A 27,437-nucleotide genomic window follows, 5' to 3' on the forward strand; every position below is an offset into this window, starting at 1 on the left:
CAAGTCCTTGATTATGCAGCCCATTGCTGATCTATACTTTCTCTTCTTGCCTTTTTTTCTTCATTTGCCTGGAAATCTCCCTGTGGCCATGCTCTCCCACTCCTCCAAATGCTAGATGCCCCCAAGGGTTCTAACTTAACACACTCCCAACACACACAGACTTTTCAAGCACCAAATCCCCTAGGCCTCATCCAATATAAGGTCCTCATCTCCCTTTACCAACCACCAACCATAGGAGCATTAATTATTGGAACCTTACCCAAAGTAAGGCTTCCTTCCTTCCTTCTAACCTTTCTCCCCTCCTCGTTACCCACCCCCCTGCAGGCTCTTCTCTTTGTGAGACTAAAGAGGTAACCTTCCCCACATTCTTAGCCCTCCATCCCCTAATCCCATCCCCCCACTTCTATGAAACCTCCTATGTTGTAATTGTAGTCCCTCAAAAGAATCATTCACCTCTCGGCAGGGTGTCGCTACATTTTATCCTCAGCTTCTTCACTGCTACCTCTACTTACTGGCCTCTCTGCTGTCACTCTGTTGCTGTTCCTGTCCTTGCCTGCTGCATTTATTAATTCCTTATGAATTTTATGTTGTTTGGGGTGTTTAGGAGGCAAACAATCTCTTTAGCTCTGGTTTTATTTAAAAAAAAATTTATTCATTTACTTTAGTTTTCAACATTCACTTCTATAAGATTTTGAATTCTAAATTTTCTCCCTCTCTCTCCCTTTCCTACTCCCCCCTCCCCAAGACGGCATGCAATCTGATATAGGCCCTACATATCCATTCATGCTAAACATATTTTCACATTAGTCATGCTGTAAAGATGAATCAGAACCAACGGTAGAAACCATGAGAAAGAAGAAACAACAACAAAAAACGGAGAGCAAATGGTATGCTTTGATCTGCATTCAGGCTCCATGGTTCTTTTTTCTGGATATGAATCGCATTTTTCATTATGAGTCTTTTAGAGTTGTTTTAGATTCCTGCAATGCTGAGAAAAGCTAAGTCTATCAAAGTTAGTCATCACACAATGTGTCTGTTATTCTGTACAATATTCTCCTGGTTCTGTTTACTTCACTCAGCATCAGTTCATGTAAGTTTTTCCAGGTTTTCCTGAAATCTGCCTGCTAATCATTTCTTATGGAACAATAGTATTCCATTACATTCATATACCACAACTTGTTCAGCCATTCCCCAATTGATGGATATCCCCTCAATTCCTGATTCTTGGCCACCACAAAAAGAGCTGGGTCCTTTTCCCATTTCTATGGTCTCTTTGGGATATAGACCCAGAGTGGTATTGCTGGGTCAAAGGGTATGCAGTTTTATAGCCCTTTAGGCACAGTTCAGAATTGCTCTCCAGAATGGCTGGATCAGTTTACAACTCCACCAACAATGTATTAGTGCTCCAATTTTCCCACATCTTCTCCAACATTTATCATTTTCCTGTTTCGTCATGTTAGCCAGTCTCACAGGTGTGATGTGGTACCTCAGAGTAGTTTTGATTTTCATCTCTCTAATCAATAGTGAGTTAGAACATTTTTTCATATGACATAGCTTTAATTTCTTCATCTGAAAACTGCCCATTCATATCCTTTGACCATTTATCAATTGATTCTTATAATTTGACTCAGTTCTCTATTAGAGAATTTAGAAATTAGGACTTTATCAGAGACACTGGTTGTAAAAATTGTTTCCTAGCTTTCTGCTTCTCTTCTAATCTTGTTTGCAATGGCTTTATTTGTGCAAAAGCTTTTCAATTTAATGTAATCAAAATTATCCATTTTGCATTTTATATTGTTTATCTCTTATTTGGTCATAAATTCTTCCCTTCTCCATAAATCTGACAGGTAAACTATTCCTCAATTTCCTAGCTTGCTTATAGTATCAGCCTTTATACCTAAATCATATACCCATTTTGACTATCTTGGTATATGGTGTAAGATGTGGGTCTATGCCTAGTTTCTGCCATAATATTTTCTCATTTTCCCAGCAGTTTTTGTTAAATAATGAGTTCTTATTCCATAAGCAGGAGTCTTTGGGATTTATCAAACAGTAGATTACTATAGTCACTGACTACTCTGTCTTGTGTACCTAACCTATTCCTGCTGCATTTATTCATTCCTTCTGAGTTTCTGTCATTTAGGGTATTCAAAAGGCAAATAATTTTCCACCACTTTCTTTACCAGCACCAAGCAGTTTTCATAACTGCTGCTTTATAATACAATTTAAGATCTGGTAAAACTAGGTCATCCGGTTTTCTTTCAAAAAATGTATCAAACTCTTCTTTATTATTGAACATCCATTTTTGTCCTATATTTAAAGTTGGATTTGCAGGATAGGCTACCCTGGGCTGCATCCTAAGCATCAATGCTTTTTGTAACATATTATTCGATTTCCTCCTCCTTTTTCTAATGGGTGCAGAAAAGTCTGGCTTATTTGAATGTTCATTCCTTTGTATTTGAAGATCTTTCTCCTGAGGGCTTACAGAACTTACTTCTGAACTGAATTGTTGAATTTAACCACTATGGAAACTTGGAGTTTCCAGACTTTTGTTTGTCTGGTTGATTTTTGGAGGTGATCAATGAATTCTTTCAACTGGAATTTCATTTCTATGTTTAGAAGTACCGGGCAGTTCTTTCTTCTGGGACCTATGATGTTTAGGTTGTCTCTGCATATCTTGTCTTTAAGATCAGTATGTTTTGCTTGCATTGTGAGCATATTTCCTTTAACTTTTTTTTTGCTTCTCTTCTAGATTTTCCACTACTTCTGTGGATTCACATTCTTTTATTTCTTTCATGAGGCTTGCCATTGCAGATTCAAGTTCTTCTGTTCTCATTATTTTTGCTGTGCAGGACATAAATTCTGCTTTCATTATCATTTCTCTTTTAAACCACTCAGGAACAGTGTTATGGTCCCATTTTCTCTTCTACTTCCACAGGGTCCCATCAAGTATTAGATCATTTTCCTTTATTCTGAAGTATTTTATTCATAGATGCCAAACTTGTTTACCTAGAAGCTATATTTACTTCTGCTGTTACTGTTTATCCTTTATCTGTTTTTGTTCAAGGTCTTTGAATTTTCTTATTCCTAAAATCTTTGGTACTTTCAGTCTTCTCTCCCCTCCTTATTATTCTTATCACTCACTTCCTGACTCCCTCACTATTCACTAGCCTATGTCTCTGACCCAAGTGATGTTCGGGTGGTGAGAACTGGCTAAACCTGGATGTTGTATTCTTTCCCTCAGGCTTGGTAGAGTGCTGCACAGCCCATCTACCTCTATCCACAGTATCCTGACCTGATAACCTGTCCTATTCCCTCTGTTCCTCAGTCCTCTGGCCTGGCATAGGCAGTTCCAAGTCTGCTGGCACTGGCAGTGCAGAAGCTGCTTTACCTAGCACTAGCAGTTCAGGGTTCATTTTCTTTGGCACTGCCAGTTTAGAACTTTGCTACATTGGTGCTTCTGGGTTGCAGCTCCCAAAGAATTTTGCTCCTGAAGGGCTGTGGTCAACCTGGCTGTCAAGGCAGAAGCAAATCTCCACAGGCAGCACTGCAGTCTCTGTGGCACTGTAAAGACAGGAGGAGGAGACTGGGTTGCAAGAGTGGGTTTTGATGTAAGCTTGTGTCATGTCCTTGCAAGGGTCTGCTGGTGCAGTCTCACTACTTGTAGCATGGGAGGTAGAGGAGGGTGCTGAGTGAACTCAGAGTCAGTGAGCATCAGTTACTGGTATCTGTTTAACCTTCTTCTGGATCATAGGTGTCTTAGACTATGAAAACAGCTGACACTGCTTTATCTTTGGCACATAATTTCTCTTTTGGACAGGTCCAGGAAGTTGTGGGAATCAGAATCTAGTCTTCCATATTTTTGCTCACATAGTTCAGAACTCTTCATTCAATGTCTTCATCAGTTGTCAAAATGGGCAAGTGTTCACTACACATTTAGCTTTTTACACTTTTTACACATTCTGCATTTATTCTTCATAATTTCAACAAACTGGCTTTATGAAAGGTAAGACACTATATTATAAACATCTAAGGTATTACTATTTCTTCAAAAGAAAATTTTTTGTGTGTTCAAAAATTTTATTTCAATCAAGGGGTATGTTAAAACTAGTTCAAATGAGATCTACTTGCTAAATTTTTTTTTTCAAAGCAATCGGGGTTAAGTTGCTCAAGGTTAAATGGCCAGTTATTTTTGTGTGGGTGCTGAGTATCTGAGGCCTGAACTGATACTTGCTACATTTTTATTGTGGATACTTATACTTTGTAAATCAGCAAGTACTATAGGTTGTTTAGACTTAAGGTGACAGAGAAAAATGTTAGTAATACAGATTAAAATGAAAAAATGTATCATGCACACTTTTTTTAAAAAGAGTTCATTGTTGGCATTATAGGAAATACCTACATTCACTCCGTCACAAAGCGTAAGAGTTAGGGGGGACCTTAGAGATCATCTAGTCCAGTCTCCTCATCTTACTGATAGGGAAATGAAATGTTCTGGTCACAGCCTGGATACTCAATGTAGCTATGGCACTTTGTCTTTGAGTGTGTGTGTTTCTTTTCTTTTTTAAAGCAATCGGGGTTAAGTAACTTGCTCAAGGTTACACGGCCAGTTATTTCTGGTGTTATTTCTAAGTATCTGAGCCCAGATTTGATCCCCAGGTCATCCTGACACTGGAGCCGGTGCTCTTACTCGCTGAGCCACCTGGCCGCCCCTAAGCAATTGGGGTTACGTAACTTGCTCAAGGTTACATGGCCAGGTGTTTCTGCGTGGGTGCTAAGTGTTTGAGTCCAGATTCAATCCCCAGGTCATCCCAACACTGGAGCCGGTACTCTTACTCACTGAGCCACATGGCCACCCTGTGTGTGTTTCTTTTATACCAAACTCTTACAGTTGTCCGTGTCAAGTGGAGATTTGTTTTTCAAGGAAAGCTGCTTAAAATCAGAGTTGGTAATGAGTGATTTTAACACTCTCTCTCACACACACACACATATACACACACACACACACACACACATTTGTATGCTGTGTTTATGAATCAAGGCTTGCTCCTGAAGGCTTCAAAAACCCACCTTCCAAAAGTATCTGATAACAAGTGGCAGAGAAAATAAAGTGATACTAATAATGTGAAAATAATGTGATGCTGATCTTTACTGGGGCAGTTTGCAAATAGCATAGAGCAGCACAGATGTATTTGTGCCAGCAACATTCTTGGAGCTGTGGAACAACTTTGCAAACCTAGCCTGAAAAGAAATGAAAATGTATTCACACCATTTGATACAACCAAGTAGAATATCCCAAAGATATTAATGATAGCCCAGTATGCAATGAAATTTTTAATTTACCAGCACACTCCTGATCCCAGTACACATTTTTTTTAGGAAAACACATATAATGAAGGAGAGTAACTATTGTTTAATGAAAGGTACACTGAATCATTGTTATGATTGACCTACTTCACTTGGTTATTATTCATGCCAAAGAAAATATTAAGCTAGTAGAAAATTAATTTACTATATATTATGCTATACTATACACTAACCTTAAAAACCTTTTTGTAAAAAAAAAAAGAGTAGAAAAGTCAAATACCTTGTTTCTTGAAGTTATTATTTGTTTAATGACTATTCTGTCTGCCAGTAACAGTACTTTTGTCACAGAAGAAAGAAGTAACCTTGCAGCTTTTATGACTCCTGTTTTGTCTGTAAAAATTGTTATTTGCCCATCAGATTCTGTATTATTCAAGCTGGTTGCATCTGTAAGTTCTGCAATTGTTTCTCCTGTCAAGAAAACCCAAATAAAAAGAAAACTATTTTTAAAAGGTAAGCATATATTTAACATATTTAAATCAGAGTTACAGTCATATTATACTGTCCTAGGCATCATGGAGCTGTACATCTTTTAATCTACATTTATGAGGAAGATGATTAAAAAGTAAGCAGCAAAAGATGTTTTTAAAAGAGACTTTTAAAAATAATATTTTTAAAAATAATATTTGATTTTTTTCCCTATTTGATGTAAAGGCAATTTTTAATATTCACTTTTTAAAAAAATGTTGAGTTCCAAATTTTCTTCCTGCCTCCCTTTGCCCCTCCTTGAGATGGCAAACAATTTGATATAGGTTATACATGTGCAATCATGCAAAACATATTCCCATATTAATCATGCTGTGAAAGAAGACACAGACCCAAAGGAAAACAAAAAAAAACATGATAAAAATAAAATGCAAAATAGTATTTTTCAATCTACATTCAGAATCCATTAATTCTTTCTCTGGAGGTGGATAGCACTTTTTATCATGAGTCCTTTGGAATTGTCTTAGTCCATCCATTGTATTGCTGGGAATAGCTAAGTCATTCATATCATCATACAATATTGCTGTTACCATGTACAATGTTTTCCTAGTTCTGCTCACTTCACTTTTCATCAGTTCATGTAAGTCTTTACAGGTTTTTCTGAAATCATCCTGCTCATCTCTTGTAGTACGACAGCATTGTGTCACAATCAGGTGCAGTGTGCACTGCTTTACCTAGCACTAGCAGTTCAGGACTCATTTTCTTTGGCACTGCCAATTTAGAACTTTGCCATATTGGTGCTTACCGCAATGCCACAATGCAATACCACAGGGGCAGCTAGGTGGTGCAGTGAATAGAGTTACTGACCCTGAAGTCAGGAGTACCTGAGTTCAAATATGACCTCAGACACTTGATACTTAACCAGCTGTGTGACCTTGGGCAAGTCTCTTAATCCCAATTGCCCTGCCTCCCCCCCTCCAAAAAAAAATCATATACCACAACTTGTTCAGCCTTTCTCTAATTGATTGGCATCCCTCAATTTCCAATTCTTTGCTACTACAAAAAAAGCTGCTATAAATATTTTTGTACAAATGGGTACTTTTCTCTTTTTGTGGATCTCTTTGAGATACAGACCTAGTAATGATATTGCTAGATCAAAGAGTCTGCAAAATTTTATAGTCCTTTGGCCACAGTTCCAAATTTCTTAAGAATGTTTGGACCAGTCCGCAACTCCACCAATAGTGCATTAGTGTCCCAATTATCCCAAATCTCTTCTAATATTCATCATTTTCCTTTAAGAGAGACTTCTTAAAGAAAGCAAGTTTCCAGGTAGTTCCTAATTTCATTAACTATTTAGTCTCAAATATCGTATCTCCTACATATTCAGGAAAGTATAAGAACTAATACTGATAAGATTATCCCACCAGAACCTCCGGCTTAACATGTTCAAAACCAAAATTATCTTTTCCCTAAAATTCATCTTAATTTCTGACTTCCATATTTCTGTAGTGCCAATATTTACAATCTTCCATGTTCAAAAGCTTGTAGTAAATTTGTCTCTTTTCCCTCTCTAACTTCTCACATTTAATCAGTTGTCAAGTGTGGTGGATTCTATCTCTTCAATATCCCTAGTATCTACTTTTTCCTTTCTAGTCCCATTACTAACCTTCTAGTACATGCCCTCATTGTTATCCATGAGGACTACTAAAATATTCATTTGACTTAGCTTCCCATTTCCAGTCTCTCAATCCTTCTATCCTTCTTTTGACAAAAGATCTGCTTGTATCACTCCTTTACTCAAAACTTCTCAATGACTACTACTGAATAAAGTTCAAATTCCTGACATTCAAGGCACACTAAAATATAATTTCACTCTAAATTGGAAGTTTTATTTCAAATTACTCTTTCTTCCACATTCCAGACAAACTAGACTACTTTCCCATGGGGAACTTAAGTAGTCCCTGCTTTGCGCTATTCTTATGAATTGTCATGTATTGTTTTGCATTACAGTACTGATAATATATATTAATATGTGTTATACCCTCATTGAAATAAATGGCACCAGAGAAGGAAATGTAAAATCACTCTAATATCTTTGCAAGAAAAGCTAATGGACAGCATTGGCATTCTATGGTCCATGGGGTCATGAAGAGCTGGACACAACTGAGTGACTGAACACCACAACCCTCATATTAATATGATTGTGACCTCCATGAAAGCAAGAACTATGTCTGATTTAATCTTTGTATCCTCTCTAGTACTTAGCATGCTATTTACTTCACATAAGAGATGTTCTTAAAAATGCCTGTTATAGTTTGCTGTTAAAGTCTGTCTGGGCTACAGACTTTATAGAAGTGATTCAAGCCAATAAAAGAACACAGTATGAAGAATCTTCAGCATTTAGGGCTTATTAATTTCCTCATTAGTTCCTCTTATTAGTTATATGACTTTAGATAAATCATTCTGTGTCTTCGTTTCCTCATTAGTAGTGAGAGTTCTACCATGCTATGCTGGAGAAGAGATCTGGAGAACTAGGAAAAGTTTATGTATAGGAAAGGCTAAGATGTAGAAAAGGAATTACACTTGTGCTGCTGGTTCCAGAGGGCAAATAGGTAGGTGTTTCAAAGAGGCAAATTTCTAAGAATTAGAAATATGCAAAAATAGAACAAGCTGCCTCAGGAGGGAGCATCAGGAGGGGGTCTGAAAGCAGAGGCTAGATGATGACTTGCCAGAGAGGATGTGGAAGGGAATTCTTTTTCAGGTGTAGGTTGAATGAGAATCACCAGATGGCCTCTGACGTCCCAATTCTGAGTCTGAAAATATGGTCAACACCTCTATTATCTTCCTTACAGCATTTATGCTTTATTTCTTCCATTCTATAAATTTTTTTTTCAAATAAAGATATGCCTCTCTCCTCCAGTTCCCCCACCAACCAAGAAAACAAGAAATATAAAATTTCTAAGGCAAATTCCTGAATTGGCCATTCCCCTGAAACTGCCCCACCCCCACCCCCAAAAAGTTTTAATTTGCATTCTTACTTCTCTGTCAGAAAGCAGGTAGCATGTTTTATCATGAATCTTCTGGAATCATGGTTATTCAATGTATTGATCAGAGTTCTGAAATCTTTCAAAATTCTTTGTTCTTAAAATATTGTTGCAATTGTATAGATCATTTTCTTGTTCTATAGATTGTACATATGGGTCCTTTTTCTCTTTGTTTGATTTTTCAGGGAGACTCAATAGGGGTAAAGCTGGGTCAAAGGCTTTGCAACAGTTTAATGGCTAGACCAGTTCGCAGCTCCATCAACAGTGTATTAATATGCCTGTTTTCCCCCAGTCCTTCTAGCATTTGTCATTTTCATTTTTTTTGATCAAATGTCAGTCTGATGGGTATGAGGTATATATTCAGAGTTGTTTTACTCCATATTTCTCTTATTAGTAGTGATTTGTAGCATTTTAAAGTTATTAATAACTTAGATTTTTTCATCTGAATATTGTCTGTGCATATCCTTTAGCTATCTATCAATTCTCACAAATTTGAATCAGTTCCTTATAGCTTAAAAATTAGAATTTTATCAGAGAGATTTGCTGCAAAGATTCTCCCCACCCCCATTATCTGCTTCCTTTCTAAATTTAGTTGGATTTTGCTTCTGCAAAAATTTTTCAATTTTATATAATGAAAATTGTCGATTTCTCCTTCTGTGGTCCTCCCTATGTCTTATTAGGTCATGAACTCTTCTCTTATCCATAGATCTGACAAGTAATTTCTTCATTCTTTGTCTAATTTATTTATAGCATTACCCTTTTTATCTAAGTCATGTATCTATTTGGAGCTTATCTTGGTATACAGTATGAGATGTTGGTCTATACCTAATTTCTCAGACGACTTTCTAATTTTCATAACGGTTTTTGTCAAATAATGAGTTCTTACTCCAAAGACTGGGATTTGGGGGTTTATCAAACATTCAGGCTAAAGCTGTATTCCATTGCTTCTGTATGTGGTGTACCTAATCTGCCTCCACTGACCAACCTATTTCTTAACCAGCACCAAATTGTTTTGATGCTTACCATTTTGCAGCATAATTTGAGATCTGGTACTGCCTTCTTCCTTATCACTTTTTTTTCCTATTAATTCCCTTAAGATTCCTAACCTTTTATTCCTTGAGATGAATTTTATTATTTTTCTAGCTCTATAAAGTAATCCTTTGATAGTTTGTTTGGTATGGCACTGAATAAGCAAATTAATTTAGGCAGCATTGTCATTTTTATTACATTGGCTTGGCCTACCCATTACCAATGAATATTTCTCCAATTATTTACATCTCTTCCTCCAGCTATCCTTATAATTCTTGTATCCAGGCCACTTCTTAACCTAAGACGTTGCTTTTATTTGTCCTGAAGTTATTCTTTTTTGTCTTGGGCTTCTTTTAACCTAAGGTATTTTTTCCTTGTGTTTGGTGTTATCTTCTGATTAAGTCTTATTTTCCCCAGTTTGGCCCTTCTATAAACACTTATAGGCTTCAGGACCTTTTTATAGAGGATTAAGCTGGCTACCCTTTTGTTATCCTTCTCCCAGTCTCTGCTGGCTGTCTTTTTTTCCCGTTGTTCTGGACTGAATGGAAGAACTTTTTTCTGTTTCTCTTTGTTTTGTTGGAGTGTGTGTGGGAGAGCTGGGCATTTCTACAACTTTTCATCTTGCCAACTTAACCAGAAGTGCATATTATGCGTATCCACAGATGGTGTTTCTGGATCACCTGATTGCTCATTCTGGCTGTATGAGGATATGGCAGATAATGTGGAGGGGGTAATAAAGAGGAAGATTGTGTTTTGGGTCTTATTTCTCTGGTTCATGGCTTCTTGGGATAGAAAGGGTACAAAAGGAGCCAGAATGGAAATAAATTCATGAGTTCCATTTTTTTTATAAGTTCCATTTTTGATATATTGAATGTGACAAGCCTACAGGACATCAAAGTGAAGATGTTTTTCAGTTGATGATTACAGATTGGAACTCAGGAGAGAAATTATGGATATAATATGTATCAATACATACATGTATAGATATGTGTGTGTACACATACGTAATCTACAGAGAGATCATTACAGATTCTCATGTGTACTGTGTAATGCATACATGTGTATAATGTGCACACACTCTTTGCATAGGTATCACTAAACCTTTAGTAGCTGAAGAATTCACCAAAAGAAAGAGTATATACCAAGAAGATAAGAGGGCCCAAAGAGCTTTCAGTGACACTAAGAGGGGATGATGAATGATAATCTAGAAAAAAAAGACTGAATAGGAATGATTTTACAGGTAAAAGGAGAACCAAAAGAAAGCAGTATCATGAAAGTCAAGGGAAGATGGGTTTCAAAGAGGAAAAAGTGTTCAACAATGTCAAAAGTTGCAGAGAGATCAAGATGAAGACTAAAAGAAGGCCAATGAATTTAGAAATCAAAAGTTCATTGGTAACATTGGAGAGATAAGTTGAAGCCAAGCTGTTAGGACGGTCAGGAAATGAGTACTAATTGCTTTTACTAGAATTTTGTTTGTAGAAGGGAAAGATATAGGATTACAACTTGAGGGGGTAACTGGGAGAAGTGAAGATTTTTTTTAAAGGTTTAACAAAACATATTTGTAAGCATTAGAGTGTTGAGTGTGATGTGTGATTGAAAGTGATGATAGTAGAGGGAAAAAGAGATCATTGAAGGTTCCACTTCCCAAAGGAGACAGGAGGGGATAGTTTCAATGGAACAAATGACAAGTTAAAGGATCACTTTTTTGTCAAAGACTAGAGCAAAGGATGAGAGAATAAGGGATGGTGAATACAGAAGAAGAAGCTTGAGATGAATGGCTTTTATTTTCTCAGTAAAGAGATTTTTTTTCCCCCTAGGTTTCTAGGTATGGCTTAAATCAACAGAATATCCTTTAAAAGTAATCCAAAACTTCATGACAGGAGCATCTCTGACATACAAGTAATATACACATATGTATAAAATACTTATACATATATGTTAAATATATATTTGTACTACATATATATTAACAACAAAGAATTTTCTGTGTGGCAATAACATTAGTATTAGACATCTAAAAATGTAAATATTCACATACCTGCTTGTTTTGCTTCCAAGCAAGCAATATTTATTTCCTCTTTCAAATCCCAATTTTCATTGGCTATAGCTTCCCCTACTGTAACAAATCTTCCAACTGCCAAGTTGACTGCTTGCCCCACTCGTTGAATTGCTTGCAAAGTCTTATCTGACCGTTTTGTTTTATCTTTATGATTAATAAGTGTAGTTATCTATAAACAGAAGAGAAAAACCATGTTAGAATTATATAACAATTACTTTTAAAACTTAAAGCTATTTACCTAATTATAATAATGGCTAATTATGGTTATTATGTAGCACAAGTTTTTTTTTTTTAATGAATTAAGTTAAGCATCGGGTCATTACCCGTAACATCACCCCATATCACACTTCAGGACTACTACACTACCAAAATCAAACTTAAAGTTTATTCTGTAGACATCATCCCCATCCTCCAACAACTGTTTGGAACAATGAGTTCTATTCTCCCTCTTGCCGCTTTATCAAACAGCAATAACAAGTGTTAGGTGGGAGGTGGATCTCAGTGGAGAAAATCTGTCTTGTTACCTTCATAGAACCCACAACTGTCATCACCAAATGCTGTCCTTAACTCCCAGTTTCTGTTTTCCTTGAAACTCAAATTCCAGCTCTATGACAGAGCTAATGGTTTTAAGCATACTTTTATATTTTCTCCATTTATATGTTTCATTTTATTGTACCCGAAGCAAAGAGACAAGTCATTTAACCTCCCTGAGCCTTAGTTTCCTCATCTGTAAAATAAGGAATTGGACTAGATAGCCTCTGAGGTTCCTTGCAGCTCTATATCTATGATCCTATAAGGAATAAGGAAATAAAAACAAACAAAAGTTTAGTTCCTTCAAAGACATAACTGGTTGAAAAGGTCTTAGAAAAACGTATACATGAAACAATGTTAAGTGGAAAATTAAAAATAATCAGTCTGTATATACTGTTTTTAACTGAAAAAAACATACATTAAAGAGAGGAACAAAATTTTGAGGTATGCAAATAGTTGTTTTATCTAATAGTTCATCTATTTGAATGTTGGGTGTTTTTTTCCCCCAAAAGTTAGAATTTAGTTTTATTCATCCACAGTCTTTTTGTTCGCCTCTTTTTTAATTTTAGAATTTTTATTTTTGCGTTTATATAATGATTACTAATTTCTTAATTTTCTAGGGTTTTTATTTTAGTCATATACTCAATTCATTGTATTTTCTTTTTCTATTTTGTTAGCATAAGTGTTGGGAGATATAAATATTCCATTCTGATATGTTGTCTCATTAATTTGTTTATTGCTTCTATGATTTGTTCTTTGACTCGTTTATTTATTTATTTAGCTTTTTTGGAGGTCAATTGGGATTAAGTGACTTGGCCAAAGTCACATGGCTAGTAAGTGTGTTAAGTGTCTGAAGCCAAATTTGAACTCAGGTCCTCTTGACTCCAGGGCCAGTGCTCTATTCACTGCGCCACCTAGCCGCCCTTCTTTGACTCATTTAAAAAAAAGTTTTATTATACTTTCTTTTTTTATAATACTATAATTTCTCACTGACTTTCTCCACCCCATAAAACCCTTGTAACAAAAAAATATAGTCAAGAAAAACAAATCAGCACATTTGTCCCATTTATAATTATTATTATATTTCACTTATTTTGACTGATTTTTTTTAACATCTAATTTATTTTTTAATATCATCCCCCCATCACTACCCAGTGAGCCATTACTTATAGCAAAGAATTAAAAACAAATGTAAAGGCAGTTCAACAAAACTAATACATCAATCATGCCTGCTACTATATGAATACTCTACACTTTTAGTCCCCTACCTCTACAAAAAAGAGAAAGAAGGTACATTTTTCAATTCTTCTCCAAGAACAAACTTGGTCATTATTTCATTTTTTTTTGGTCTTTTCCATTCAAAGTGTTGTAATCTCTGTCTATACCATTTTCCTGGTTCTTCTTACTTCATTCTGTATCAACTAACATAAATCTACACATGCTCTTCTGAATTCTTCTAATTCACAGCTTCTTCCAGACCAGTCAATATTATATTCATGTATCACAGTTTGTTTAGCTATTCCCTAATTGATGGGTAAATTACTTTGCTTTCAGCTCTTTACAAGTACAAAAGGTGCTGCTAAAAATGTTTTGGCATACATAAGATCCTTCTGTCTTTTAAAACTTTGGCATATATGTTTAGCACTGAAATCTCTGGATCAAAGAGTAAGAACGTTTTAATAATTTTTTAAAAGTATAATGCTAAATTGCTCTTTAGAATGACTGGTTCAATTCCCAGTTCCACTAATATAATAACCTATTAATAACCATGTCTGTCCTTTCTGATTTCTACCTTTTTTTTCCTAAAGCAATCAGGGTTAAGTAGCTTGCTTAAGGTTACATGGCCAGGTGTTTCTGGGTGGGTGCTAAGTGTCTGAGTCCGGATTCGATCCCCAGGTCATCCCAACACTAGAGCTGGTGCTCTTACGCGCTGTGCTACCTGGCCTCCCCTGATTTCTACCTTTTATTGAGAGGTGAAACCTCAGTTATTTTGATTTGCATTTCCCTTATTATTACTGATTTGGGGCAATCTTACATAGTTACTGATAGTTTTCAATTCTTTTGAACATTATTCATCTTCACTTGTTAGCTGGGATGGCATTATTTAGTCTCCATTTAGGTCTAAGTTCTTTGTATGTTATTTCCCCTCTTTATTACAGTTTTCATGTATTATGGTCTATAAAAGGATAGGGAAAAGACATGTTATTTTATTAGTGTGGGAATTTCTGTGTGAGGAAGCTCCTCTGCAGCTTAAGAGTTTTAGAGTTGCTGAGTGCAATAAGAGAAGTACTTGAACATAATTCTTTCAGGCTTCAAGGCTGATTCTTCATCAACTGTGTCATACTGCCTTTCATAGTCTGTAAAAGACTTATTTAATAGTCCTGTCTTTCTACATTTAGTTATGAGCACCTTTTGATGCAACATATGATGAATTTTGTAATGGTATCCTATTTCTTTTAAAAATTACTATATTCTATATAATTGCTATTTGATAATTGCCAAAAAGTCTATTGTACTTGGTTTTTTAAATTTTTTTAAAAATTGCATACATTATAGCTTGCTTTTCAAATTGGTTGGGCCAATTTCCTTTGCCATTACCAGTGAATTTTAATGTGCATATATATACCACCAACACAGAATGTTCCTCTCATCTTTGCACATTTCACAGGTGCCAACCTCAGGGTCATTTTAGTTTATACTTCTTTTATTAGTAGTAATTTTGAGCACTTGTTAGATGGTTATTGATAGCTGGCATTTCTTCTTTTGAGAACTGTTTGTTCATATCCTTTGACCACTTATCTACTTGGAAACGGCTTTTAATAAAATTCCTGATCTAACCTTCTTGCCTGACTTTAATATCATCTGTCTACAAAAGATATGAGAATTCATTTTCTAAGTCAGAAGACCTAAAAATCTGATAGCACTTTACTAACACTTTCTTTTGCAAGAAACTTCATGTAGAACTATTTGCCAGAAGAAAAAACCAAAAATTTTTAAAGTCAGTGTTTGCCCATTGCCTGGGGGGAAGGGAAAACAGAGCTAGCAATTCTGTTTTTTTGGAAAAACAAATGCCAGGAAGCAAAATGGAAACAAAACTTTGCCCATATTATTCTTCATCAAGACAACACTACAAATTGAAAAAAATGAAATTATATTGGTCCAAATATATGTTGATCTTTATTTGTTTAATGCTGGTTATATAAATTTGGTTTGCATAAAACACAAGTGTGGTCTATGTGTTTCAGTATGTACTTGAAAATACATTGTCCCTTTCCAAGAAACGTCACTTTAGGAATGATGGTAATTCTTTCAGGTAGCCTATATTTGGACTAATCTTAAATATATCTTTCTAAGAAGAAACTAGATTTCTACAGATCACAGTGGAAGGTTTGGGGTTCAACTTCCAGGGAACATATTTTAGGACACTGTTCCACAAAAAAATGAGAGTGATATAGTCCTACAAGTTTCTCTTTGTATTTTGTTCAATTTGATCAGTAATTATTAGGCAACAACAATGTGCCAGGCATTTTCTAGACATTACAAAGACAAAAACAAATCAAAACATCCCCTGTTTTCAAGGAATTTACATACTACTGAAGGTTTCAGCCTGGGTGACTGTAAGAACACTATTGCCCTCAACAGAAACAGGAAGGTTAGATGGAAGGCTTAGGAGGATGATAATGAGCTCACTTTTGAAATCTGAAATGTCTATGGAATATTCAAGTGTAAATATCCAGTAAGCATTTGGTGATATGGAACTGGAGTTTGGAAGGAATTAGGGCTGGATATGTGGATTATAGATCTGGGAATACTGCACAGTGGCTAGACTGTTAGACCTGGACTCAGGACAGCCTACATTTGAATCCAGACTCATCCATAGACTAGTTGAGTGATTCAACCTGAGTCTCAGTTTCCTTATTTATAAGAAGAGATCAACAACAGCAGTAATTTCATAGAATTATTGTTAGGATCAATTGAGAAAATTCCTAGAAAATGTTTCCATACTTCAAAGCACTATGTAAACGCCAGTTATAACACATAGGATGTACCAAGAGAAGGTAGAGAGGGAAGAGGTTTCTGGACAGAATCCTGGCATACATTCCCACACAGGAGTTGGGTCATGGATGCTGATACAGAATAAGAGATTAAGAGCGTTAGACAAATGAAAAGAGTACCAAGAGAGCAATGTCACAAAAAAAGTAGGCAGGAAAGAATATCCAGGAATAAGAGGAGATCAGTGTCAAATGCTTCAGCATAACTAAGAAGGATAAGGGCTAAGAAAAGGTGACTGGATTTAGCAATTAAGAGATCAGTAACCTTGGAGATAATCAGTTTCAGTGCAATGGCAGTGCTAAAAATCAGACTATAAGGTGTTGAAAAGGAGACAGGAATGTACTGAAGTAAAGGCAACAAACACAGAAACCTTTTTCCTAGGAGTTTGGCTATAAAACAGAGGAACGATAAATGATGATATCCTGAGGGGATAGGAGGGTCAAGTGGAGCTTTTAGAAGATGGGGGAAATCTGAGCATGTCTGTTTTTAGGGAAGGAGCCAATGAATAGAGATTGAAGATTATAAAGAGAGGGGATCTATAGTCCCTTTCAGTCTTACTCTATCATCCTATGAGAAAGCTCTTGAAGGAGAAAAGGAGATGAAATCAAGGGTACAAGAAGGATGAACCTAATAAAGAAAAGGACTACAATTTCCTCCAAGACTGGCACAAAATTAGAGAGAAAGAGGATAATTCTGATGGGATATGAGGTGTAGAATTGGAGAGAAAAGAGAGCTAATAATGGATGCCCCCATTTATTTCTTTGATGTAATTCAATGAACACCAGATATGCAATGCAATGTATTCTGTCTGGAAACCATAAAAGATAAACAAGATACAAAACTGACTGTAGGACCTACATAGGTGGAAGTCAGTAATTCCAGATACTGTGCAGTAACTTGCACATCACAGGTGCTTAATAAATATTTAGTAACTTGAAATGTTTGTGGACTAATCAAACTAAAGAGGTCCTAAGAAGACTTTTTTTTTGCCATAAGAGTCTTTTTAATCTGTCCCAAGTGCAAAAAACTAGAGTTTCCAAACAACTAATCTTAATGAATTGTATTAATATAGTTCCCTCAGGATAGACACAAAATACTATCTATTCCATCTTCAAAAAGAAAAATCTTCCATTATCTCAAAATTACCAACTAACCACCTTTTTGATCCTTTTCAGAATCCATGCCTTATACCCCAAGGAGGTAAAGGACAAAAAGAAGTGTCCCACAAATACCAAAACACTCATAGCAGCACTTTTTTTGTGGCAGCAAAGAACTAGAAGCAAAGTAGATGCTAATTAACTGAGGAACGGTTAAACAAACTGTGGGACATAAATGTAACGAAATATTAATATAATGTAAGAAATGACAAATATGAAGAATTCACAGAAGCATGGGAAGACTTACGTGAATTGAACGAACTAAGAAAACAACATATACAACTGCAACAAAGTAAATGGAAAGAACCAAAAATAATGAAACTGAGTATCATGGAATTGTAATGACCAAATCTGGCCCCAGAAAGGAGATATGCACCTCCTTCCCTTCCTTGAAGAGGTAGAAAATTATGGGTATGGATCACTGCATAAGGGAGCAGGAAGTATATTCAGAAAATAATGTGTAATAAAAATGAAATGTATCAATAATTCTTAAATAAGAAATAATAATAAGCCCCATGCCAGCTTTTCTCTTCAATAAAAAGCAGAAATAGCACTTCCCAGTGCTGTTCAACAATAAAGATGGAATTTATATAGGACTTCTAGATTTACAAAGCATATTATAAACATTAACTCATTTGATCCTCACTACAACTTTGTGAGGTAGATTCTATTATCATCCCCATTTTAGAGCCTAAGAGAAGTGAAGTGACTTGCCCATGGTCACACAGCTAGAGACTGAAGGTCTTCCTGACTCTAAGTCCAACACTCAATTCTTTCTGTTAGACCTCACTGAAGAGTTAACAACTTCAAGATATTTGCAGACTAGCTGTAGTCTTTGGTTTAATGACCGTGAACCAAATTGTTCAGTTTTAATAGTCATTGAGTAACTGATACTTTTTAGGAATCCACATCAAAAACAACTGCTAAAATAAAAATAAGCAGGAATGGTCTCACAGCAGATCTAACCTGCTCTTAAATGGCAGCAACAGGACCATGCATTATTACTTCTCTTCCATCTATATCTAAAAGCTTGATCCAAATTATATAAACATGATGCATATCTTCCTGCATTAAACAGGTAGGCAAACACTTTCCTTTATACTGATGGCATGATTTTATTGTCTTTAACTGGACATTCTCTTCTGTTTGGTATCGAAAGCCCTTCACAATCTGACTCCATTATATCTTTCTAGAAAGAGTCAAGAAGACCTGGGTTTGAATTCTTCCTCAAACATTTAACAGCCGCATGACACTGGACAAGTCACTCTCTCAGTCTCATCTGCAAAATGGAATAATGGTAGTAACTATCTTACAGGGTTGTTATAAAAATCAAATGAATCCAATGAGATTATTCATTATGGACTTTTGCAAAACTTTAAGCACTATGTAAATGCTAGCTATGACTATTATTTCCCCTCACACACTCTATGTTCTACCCATGATGTGCCATCTTCCACTTCCATAACTGTGTACAAGCTGCCTCCAATGCCTAGAACACTCTCCTTCCTCACCTCTACCTAAGAGAATCTCTACGTTTCCTTTCAAGCACAGCTGTGTACAAAGGTAGGTAGGTAGGTACCATCTCTTACACAGTTTTCCTTGGCTCCTCCACTTAGCAACTGTATTCTTCCCCTACCCTAAAATTTCTTTCTATTTACTACATACATATTTTGTTACCTTTGTATATGTTTCCTGTTTGGTTGTTTTGAAGCCCCAGTACTTCTCACAATGCTTGATATATAGCAGATACTCAATAAATGCTACTCAACAGACATCTCACTAACTGCCTTTCTGCTCTGGGACCCCACTCTCCCAACCGGTGACTGCCTCTCCCAGAACATTATTTCAGGAAAGTCCACCATCACACAAAGAGATGATCAGAATCTTGAAAGCCTAACACTGAAAACTAGAGTTAGTTCTGGTAAATTCTATTTCTTTTTAGCTAGCCTTTTCAGAATCTCTTGTATCCCAAAACATAAGTCCTAATGTGCCAATGGACTGAGTTAATAATTAGGATTTTCAAGTCTAGAGGAAAATTCTTTGCCACAAGCAAGACTACTCTGCATGTCAAAATCTTCCCAGTTAAACAGAACAGGCTTTGTATGACAACTGCAACTGCAGGATTCCTGTACTCAGATCCAACTGTTTACTCTGAAAACCAACTCATTTCCACACTTAGCATAGGATTATAAATGGAAGAACTCATATACATAACCATGGGGAGGTCTTCTATTTATGCCAGGATGAACTCTAGACAACATATGTTAAGATATTCAGGACATTTCATTTGGTCATTTTAAATTTCTAGCAGCCACGGATTTGATGTCATATCACTCTATATACACAAGTATGAGACCTGCCCTGAGTGAGGGACTTGGGAGGAAAAACTATGGGATATCTATGGTTCCTACTCAGTTCTTAGGTACTGTAGTACTCAGCATCACTAGACCTTGTCACAAACCTGCCCCTGTCCAGGATACTATGCTGGTGGTATTGCATTCGTTAACCAAAACAGCCCACTGTGTTATTTCTCCCACCAAGACCTAGTCAATTTGCTTATTCCTCAATGTTCTCTCTCTTCTTGCTCCATTAGCTCTGTGTCTCTATAGTCCCACAGCCTGGCTTGCTGCTAGCACATCCCACATTTCATTAGTCCATCTCAATCTGATTTTCATTCATTAATTCCTTGATCATCCTACTGTGCTTGAAAGTTGTTGATGAAGGAGAGATTCCAGAATTCCAGAATTCGATTAAATGTAAGCTACAGATAGGAGGACCATGCCTCAGAGTCCAACGAAACCTCTAAATGTCAACATTCAGTACACATCCCGTAACACATCCTGAAGCTCAGGTACAGTGATGGTTGGCAGCTAGGTCTTCAAGGCCTAGGAGGGGAGAGACATTGCCTGCATTTGTAAAAAGGGCCCTCCTATTGGGACACCAAAGGCACATCACTTAGTGCCCTGAACGGCTTTTTCAGTCTGAACCAGAGCTACAACATTTGGCCTTCTGCTCCCTGTTCTAGTCTTCCTGGTGTTTTGCCAGGCCTTCATGTATTACCAAACCTCACAGTTTAGTCTCTTCCCACTTTGGCTCTACCTCACTTATTAAGTAACAACTAGTCCTATTAGCTAACCTCAAACTTGACCTACGCCATTCTGGACAGGATAGGTGGAACTGTAGTTTGGTTATTGCCAGAAAAAGAAAGTGAATTACAACAACTACATCAAAGTAAAGCTGATTGTATTTTGTAGGCATTCACCAACATTTAATTAACTCTATCCATCAGGTTAACTCATTAACTATTTGTGAATGCATTTCACAGCAAACATCCTTGATGATATGATATTATAGTTTTGCTTAAAATTAGATGTTCTCTAGAAGATATATAGTTTTTCAAGGGTAAATATGGTTAACTGGTAACTCTTATCCTAAGAATTATTTAGGCTAAAGAGAGTTCTTCTATGCTAATGGTGCAGAACTCCAGGGTTCCAACCAAGCAGAGGTACAACCTGACATGATTAATTGATTCTAAAAAAATACATTAGGCAAGACAATGTCACTGTGATAAGCAGTTTCATTTTTAAATTTCGATCTTAAACAAAAGAAGAAAACATTTTCACATACACAGCAGAAAATAAAAAGATTATATAGGCTGTCCCTAAAGTCTCAGTACAGTTTTACTTTTTAATAGTTTTTCCCTTTAATAGTTTAAAACTGCACTAAGACTTTTAGGATACTCTCTACATGAAATTCTGAATCTCTATATAAAACCATGAAATCACCACAGTTATTTCTACAGGAAAAAAATGTTTTATGAACAAACTCTAAGTAGTATGACAATTAGTAGACTGGCAGAAAAGCTAATACCATGGAGTGCTAACTTACATCATCACTAACTGATCTGAATCTCTGAGAACTGGCTCAAGGTTACAGTCAAGGCTTTACAATGTTAGAATGGGCTTTATTTATAGTGTACTGATGATGCCACTGGAAAAAAAAATGACCCTGGTTATTGCAACATTATGGGGGTATACTTATTACAAATGTTTGAAAAGATACAAGGTTTTTTCTTCTGTGAAAAAATAAAAGTTCCAGAGCTGCAGGAAATGACCCCAGCTGAAAATAGGTCGGCCCATACGTGTGAGAATACAAGTTTAGTTCTGAAACTTTTACCAGTGATTTCATTTTTTAAAACCTTTTTAATCAACTACTTAAGTGACATGACAAAGGTGAATAGTCATGGAATGACAACAGTAACATCATGACTGGTAGCTAAGATACAAAGCTTACACTTTAACAAACAACAGAGAATATTTGCTTTATAGGAACTTAAGGAAGTTTAATCATGAAATGACTGCAATCGAAGGTTCTGATATTTAAACTAGTCTAAGAATCATGGTAACTATCCATTTATGTAGATGTTTTCATTCTAACCTAGTACTATTAGATCCCCAGAGAGTGAAGCACCCCAGACATATTATCTCATATACTAGCCACAGAAAATGTTTTATATATCTCTTCACTGAGATAAAGTTAATGTCATATCATTTACCTTTCACAGGGTCAATAAAATGTTTATGAATTTAAATAGATCTTGAAGGGAAGAAGTAAAACTAACTGAGGAAATTGCCTGTGTTGCCCAAGGTCCCTCATACAGGATCCACGTGATAATTTTTTCCTTGAGTGTAGTTCCATAGAAATCCCTATCTCAGCAGTTTTTATGTGCCCTCTTTAGTCAGAAAATTAAAACTACATAATCTAGCAGGTTTCCTCTTTGCCTTAGCTATCAAGAAAATCAAGAGCATCATTTATTGTCCAGAAGTAGTAGTCAGTTGTCCTTTTTAGATAAAGTTATTCTTTATTTCTAACTGTCCCATTCTGCATTATATTTAATCTCATAAAATTCAAATTTCAAATCCTTTTGAAAGTGGGATACAAAGCCTAAATAAGTTGTTTTTTTTTTTCTTTTTGGAGGGCAATTGGGGTTAAGTGACTTGCCCAAAGTCACACGGCTAGTAAGTGTATCAAATGTCTGAGGTCAAATTTGAACTCAGGTCCTTCTGACTCCAGGGCTGGTGCTCTACTCACTGCGCCACTTAGTCACCCCTAAATAAGTATTTCAATGGACCTGTTGTCATTATCTGGACACAGATGTCAATCAACCCAACAAGTCCTTCATATTTGTGCCTTTTGTTCCTTTAAACCATTGACAGTGCGTTTACCCAACATGGTAGAGTCTTTCCTCAAGGTTTTCTGACATTCTGTAGATACCAATGGAGCACAAAGATTTTCTACTAGTTATCCTTTACTTTATCTACCTGATCAGGTCATCTTCTTTTCTGGTTATACAGATTTCTAATGACATTCTTCTTGCTGCTTTCCCTTTGCAATTGGCAATGCCTGTTAATGCCCACCATTTATCCCTTTACTGCCATATAGGTAATCATCAATTTGAATTCCCTGGACACTGTGGTATCTCATGTCTCATAGCCATATAGCAATATGAGAAGGCTTGAAAATGAAAAGGGATCAACTAGTACCAAGCTCAGGAATCCTCCAGAATCTCCCAAATGAGAACCATAATCATTTGAAAGCATTCACTCTAATTTTCCACAAAGGAAAAAACCAAGTGAATAAAGAATGTTTATTTCCCAGTCAGTGATACATAGCTGAATGGTCAACCCACAGAGTTCCTTCAGTATATAATATACATCTTGGATATGTGAATGAGCAATGAACCAGGTCCAGAAATGAAAAGAAGGAAAAAAGAGGGCTGTTGAACTGCTTAGGGAAATTGCTTTTACTGGTCTAAGCTTCTCTCTGAAAACATAAAAGGCCCATTAATTTCTTTTTCTAATGGTACTTGTAGTTATGAAATTCTGAAAATAAGACAGAAGAGAGAGGCCAATAGGCTCAAGCTCTCTCATCTTTTCACCTATTACAGAGAAAAAAAAGTATCTAGACTTCTCCTTTCCCAAACTAGTTCTTAATCTCAATTTGAGTTTTCAAACTTTATTAACCACCTACTGCACATATGGGATATTGTAGAGAAACAGCCTTTTCTGCCTGTTCTAGGGTCTTCTCCCCTTCTCCCTAGCATATTTAATATCTCCCCAGCCACCAGCAATTCCTCCCCCTCTTCCTTCCCTTTAGTATATTGCTAATTTTAAGGCATATGCAGAAGTACAAATGAACATATTTTCCTTGATCAGCAGTTGCACCGCAGCACTCTCCCCCACCCCTTTTGTACAAAAGAAGGTACACAATAAATATCTGATGAATGAACTCTGATCCACCAAAACTAGTTCCCACAGTAAACTTTCCTTTTTCTGTTAGTCGTTTCCAGACTTAAAACATGGATCATATGAGACAACATATATTAAGTTCGTTGCAAACCTAAAATGCAATATAAATACTTGATATGTTTTAATCTGGCATCATAGATTCATATTTGACTCCATTCACCAATCACCAAGTCCTGCTAAGTCTTTTTTTGATACGTGTCTCACATCTGTCTCTTTCTCTCCATCCCAACTATGTATACTAGCATATTGTTTACTCAAGGCAAACCATGGTTATTCAGTTTTTTAACTGGTTTTGAAAAAATATTTATTTAGTTTTAGTTTTCAACATTCACTTTTGTAAGATTTTGAATTTTAGGGGCGGCTAGGTGGTACAGTGAATAGAGCACTGGCACTGGAGTCAGGAGGACCTGAGTTCAAATATGGCCTCAGACACTTAACACTTACTAGTCGTGTGACATTGGGCAAGTCACTTAACCCCAAATGCCTTGCCTTCCCCCCTCCAAAAAATTTTTTTTGAGTTTTAAATTTCCTCCCCCTCCTTCCCTTATGCTTCCGCAAGATAGCATGCAATTTGATATAGGCAATACATGTATAATCATATTAAACATATTTCCACATTGGTCAAGTTGTAAAGAAAAATTAGAACCAAAGGGAAAAACCATGAGAAAGAAAAAAATCCAGGGAAAAAAAAAGAGAAAGCAGTATGCTGCAATCTGCATTCAGACCCCATAGTTCTTTCTCTGGATGTGGATAGCATTTTCCATCATGAGTCTTTTGGAACTTCGTTCACTGCACTGCTGAGAAGAGTTAAGTCTATCAAAGTTAGTCATCACACAATGTTACCATTACTGTGTACAATGTTTTCCTGCTTCTGCTCACTTCACTCAGCAACAGCTCATGGAAGTCTTTCCAGGTTTTTTCTGAAGTCTACCTGCTCATCATTTCTTATGGAACAATAGTATTCCATTACATTCATATACCATATGTTCAGCCATTCCCCAATTGATGGGCATCCCCTCAATTTCTAACTCTTGACTACCACAAAAAGAGCTGCTATAAACATTTTTGTACATGTGGATCCTTTTCCCATTTTTTATGATCTCTCTGGGATACAGACCTAGAAGTGGTATTGCTGGGTCAAAGGGTATGCATGGTTTTATAGCCCTTTGGGCATAGTTCCAAATTGCTCTCCAGAATGGGTGGATCAGTTCACAACTCCACCAACAATGCATTAGTGTTCCAATTTTCCCACATCTCCAACATTTATCAGTTTTCTATTTTGTCATGTTAGTCAGTCTGATAGGTGTGATGTGGTACCTCAAAGTTGTTTCATGTGCATTTCTCTAATCAACAGTTACTTGTAACATTCTTATATTACTATAGATAGCTTTAATTTCTTCACCTGAAAACTGCCTGTTCGTACCCTTTGATCAAAATATTGTTTTTCTTTAAAACCATTTTTAGCATGAATTCTTATCAAAAGATCTTTGAAAGTCCGAATAAAGTCATTAGTTCTTGTCCACATATTTATTCATCATTTTCAAAGCACTTTAAAAATTAAAGTGGTATTATTTTTCCTTTCAAAAACCATGTTAATTTTGTTCAACTGATTATCACAGAATCATAGAAAATAAAATTAAAAGGAAATGTAGAGATTATCTAGTTCAGCTTCTTTAACAATGTGGGGGTACTCTTTCAAGGAAGGAACAACCCACAATAGTCAATCAGTATCTGGTTGAATATTTCCAATACTGAAAAACTCACTAGTGAATGAGGCAGCACAATTCATTGTTGGACAGCTCCAATTGTTAAAAATATGTTTTCTCTCTTCTCTGTCTCTGTCTCTGTCTCTCTCTGTCTCTCTCTCTGCCACTCTCTCTCTCTCTGCCTTTCTGCAACTTCTACATACTGGTCCTAGTTTTGTCTTCTGAAATAAATAGGAAAAAGGACCATTCCTTCTTCTACATGACACTTCACATTTAGTCCACTTCTCTTAACTTTTCCCTGATGACACAGTTTCTACATCCCTCACTATCTTGGTTGCATTCCAAATGCAGTCTAGTTTGTTGATGTCCCATCTGAAAGTATGAAAACCCAGAAATGGATGCAATATTTTGAATGTAGCCTGAGTAGTACAGAGTACTACAGGACTATTACCACTTTTATCACAGACATCTTACTACGCACTTGGTAAACATCTAATAAATGTTGAATTGAGTTGATATAGCCCAAGATAGCATTAGTTTTTAGTAAGCAATTACTTGTGTAATTGTTATAGTAACTACTCAAACTTTTGACTCATATTAAACTTGTACAAAGTAGAAAAAAAAACCCTTGGCTCTTTTCTCACACGAATTGCTGTTAATATAACAGATGACAAAAATCAGCATTCATAGGAACATAGAGTTGGAAGGGATCTTATAGATTATCTAGTTTAAGGGTTGGCAAACTATGGCCTGAGGATGATATCTGGCCCATAGGCTATTCAGTATAGCCTGCCAGTGGTTTTTACATTTTTATTTTTTTAATTTTTTTTGAGAGCAATTGGGATTAAGTGACTTGCCCAAAGTCACACGGCTAGTGTGTCAAATGTCCAAGGCCAGATTTGAACTCAGGTCCTCCTGACTCCAGGGCCAGTGCTCTATTCACTGTGCCACCTAGCCACCCCGGTTTTTACATTTTTAAACACAATAATACCTTGTTTAAAATTGTAAAAACCATTCTTGCTTTATGACCCTACAGAAAGTACCCAACCCCTGATGTAGTACAACCCTCTTATTTGCAGAGGAGGAAACTGAGACCCAGAGAAGTAAAGTAAGTGGTCTCAAATCAAACAATTACTAAGCAGCAGAGACTGAGAGAATCAAGGTTCTCCGACTTTAAATCCTGTATCTTCAAAATGATTTCAAAAATGTTCAAAACTGAGTCAAAACTAAAAAGATTAAATGTATCAGAGGCTAAAAAAGAGATTCAAAAATCACTTGAAAAAATACAGGGTATCTAGAAGAGAATATCTGCTTGGCAGTAGTCCATGCTAAATTTATCTGGGCTATTTAGTTGACCACAAGCTCAGTATTAGCCAACAGTAAGATGTTGCTACTTAAAATTAAAGTCATCTTAGTGTTCAGAGCACAGGAAGAAATATACTCACCATACTCTGCACTGATCAAGCAACAAGTAAAATACTATGTTTAATTATGGACACTACATTTTAAAAAATATTTTTATTTTTCCCCAGTTACATGTAAAGATAACTTTTAACATTAAATTTTCTTTTTGCTTTTTTTTGGAGGGACAAGACAGGGCAATTGGGGTTAATTGGCTTGCCCAAGGTCACACGGCTAGTCAGTGTTAAGTGTCTGAGGCTGGATTTGAACTCAGGTCCTCCTGACTCCAAGGCCCCAGTGCTCTATTCACTTCACCACCTAGCTGCCCTCATTTTTTTTTAAATTTTGAGTTCCAAATC

General features: G+C 36.2%; 1 protein-coding gene across 2 annotated transcripts in view; it reads right to left on the reverse strand.

Annotated features, from left to right (window-relative positions):
- CTNNAL1 (catenin alpha like 1) overlaps nt 1–27,437 on the reverse strand; it is a 98,622-nt gene that overhangs the window by 65,686 nt on the left and 5,499 nt on the right. For both annotated transcript variants that reach the window (XM_069105964.1, XM_069105955.1), the window contains exons 2-3: nt 11,902–12,091; nt 5,588–5,775 (exon numbers count right to left, since the gene is read on the reverse strand). In XM_069105964.1, the coding sequence (XP_068962065.1) occupies nt 5,588–5,775; nt 11,902–12,091 (378 nt within the window). The remainder of the gene's footprint in view (nt 1–5,587; nt 5,776–11,901; nt 12,092–27,437) is intronic.

This window comes from Petaurus breviceps, unplaced genomic scaffold (assembly GCF_028583685.1).
Source record: "Petaurus breviceps papuanus isolate PSGF00001 unplaced genomic scaffold, PetGlider_PUasm1.0 138, whole genome shotgun sequence".
NCBI classification, from domain to species: Eukaryota; Metazoa; Chordata; class Mammalia; order Diprotodontia; family Petauridae; genus Petaurus; species Petaurus breviceps.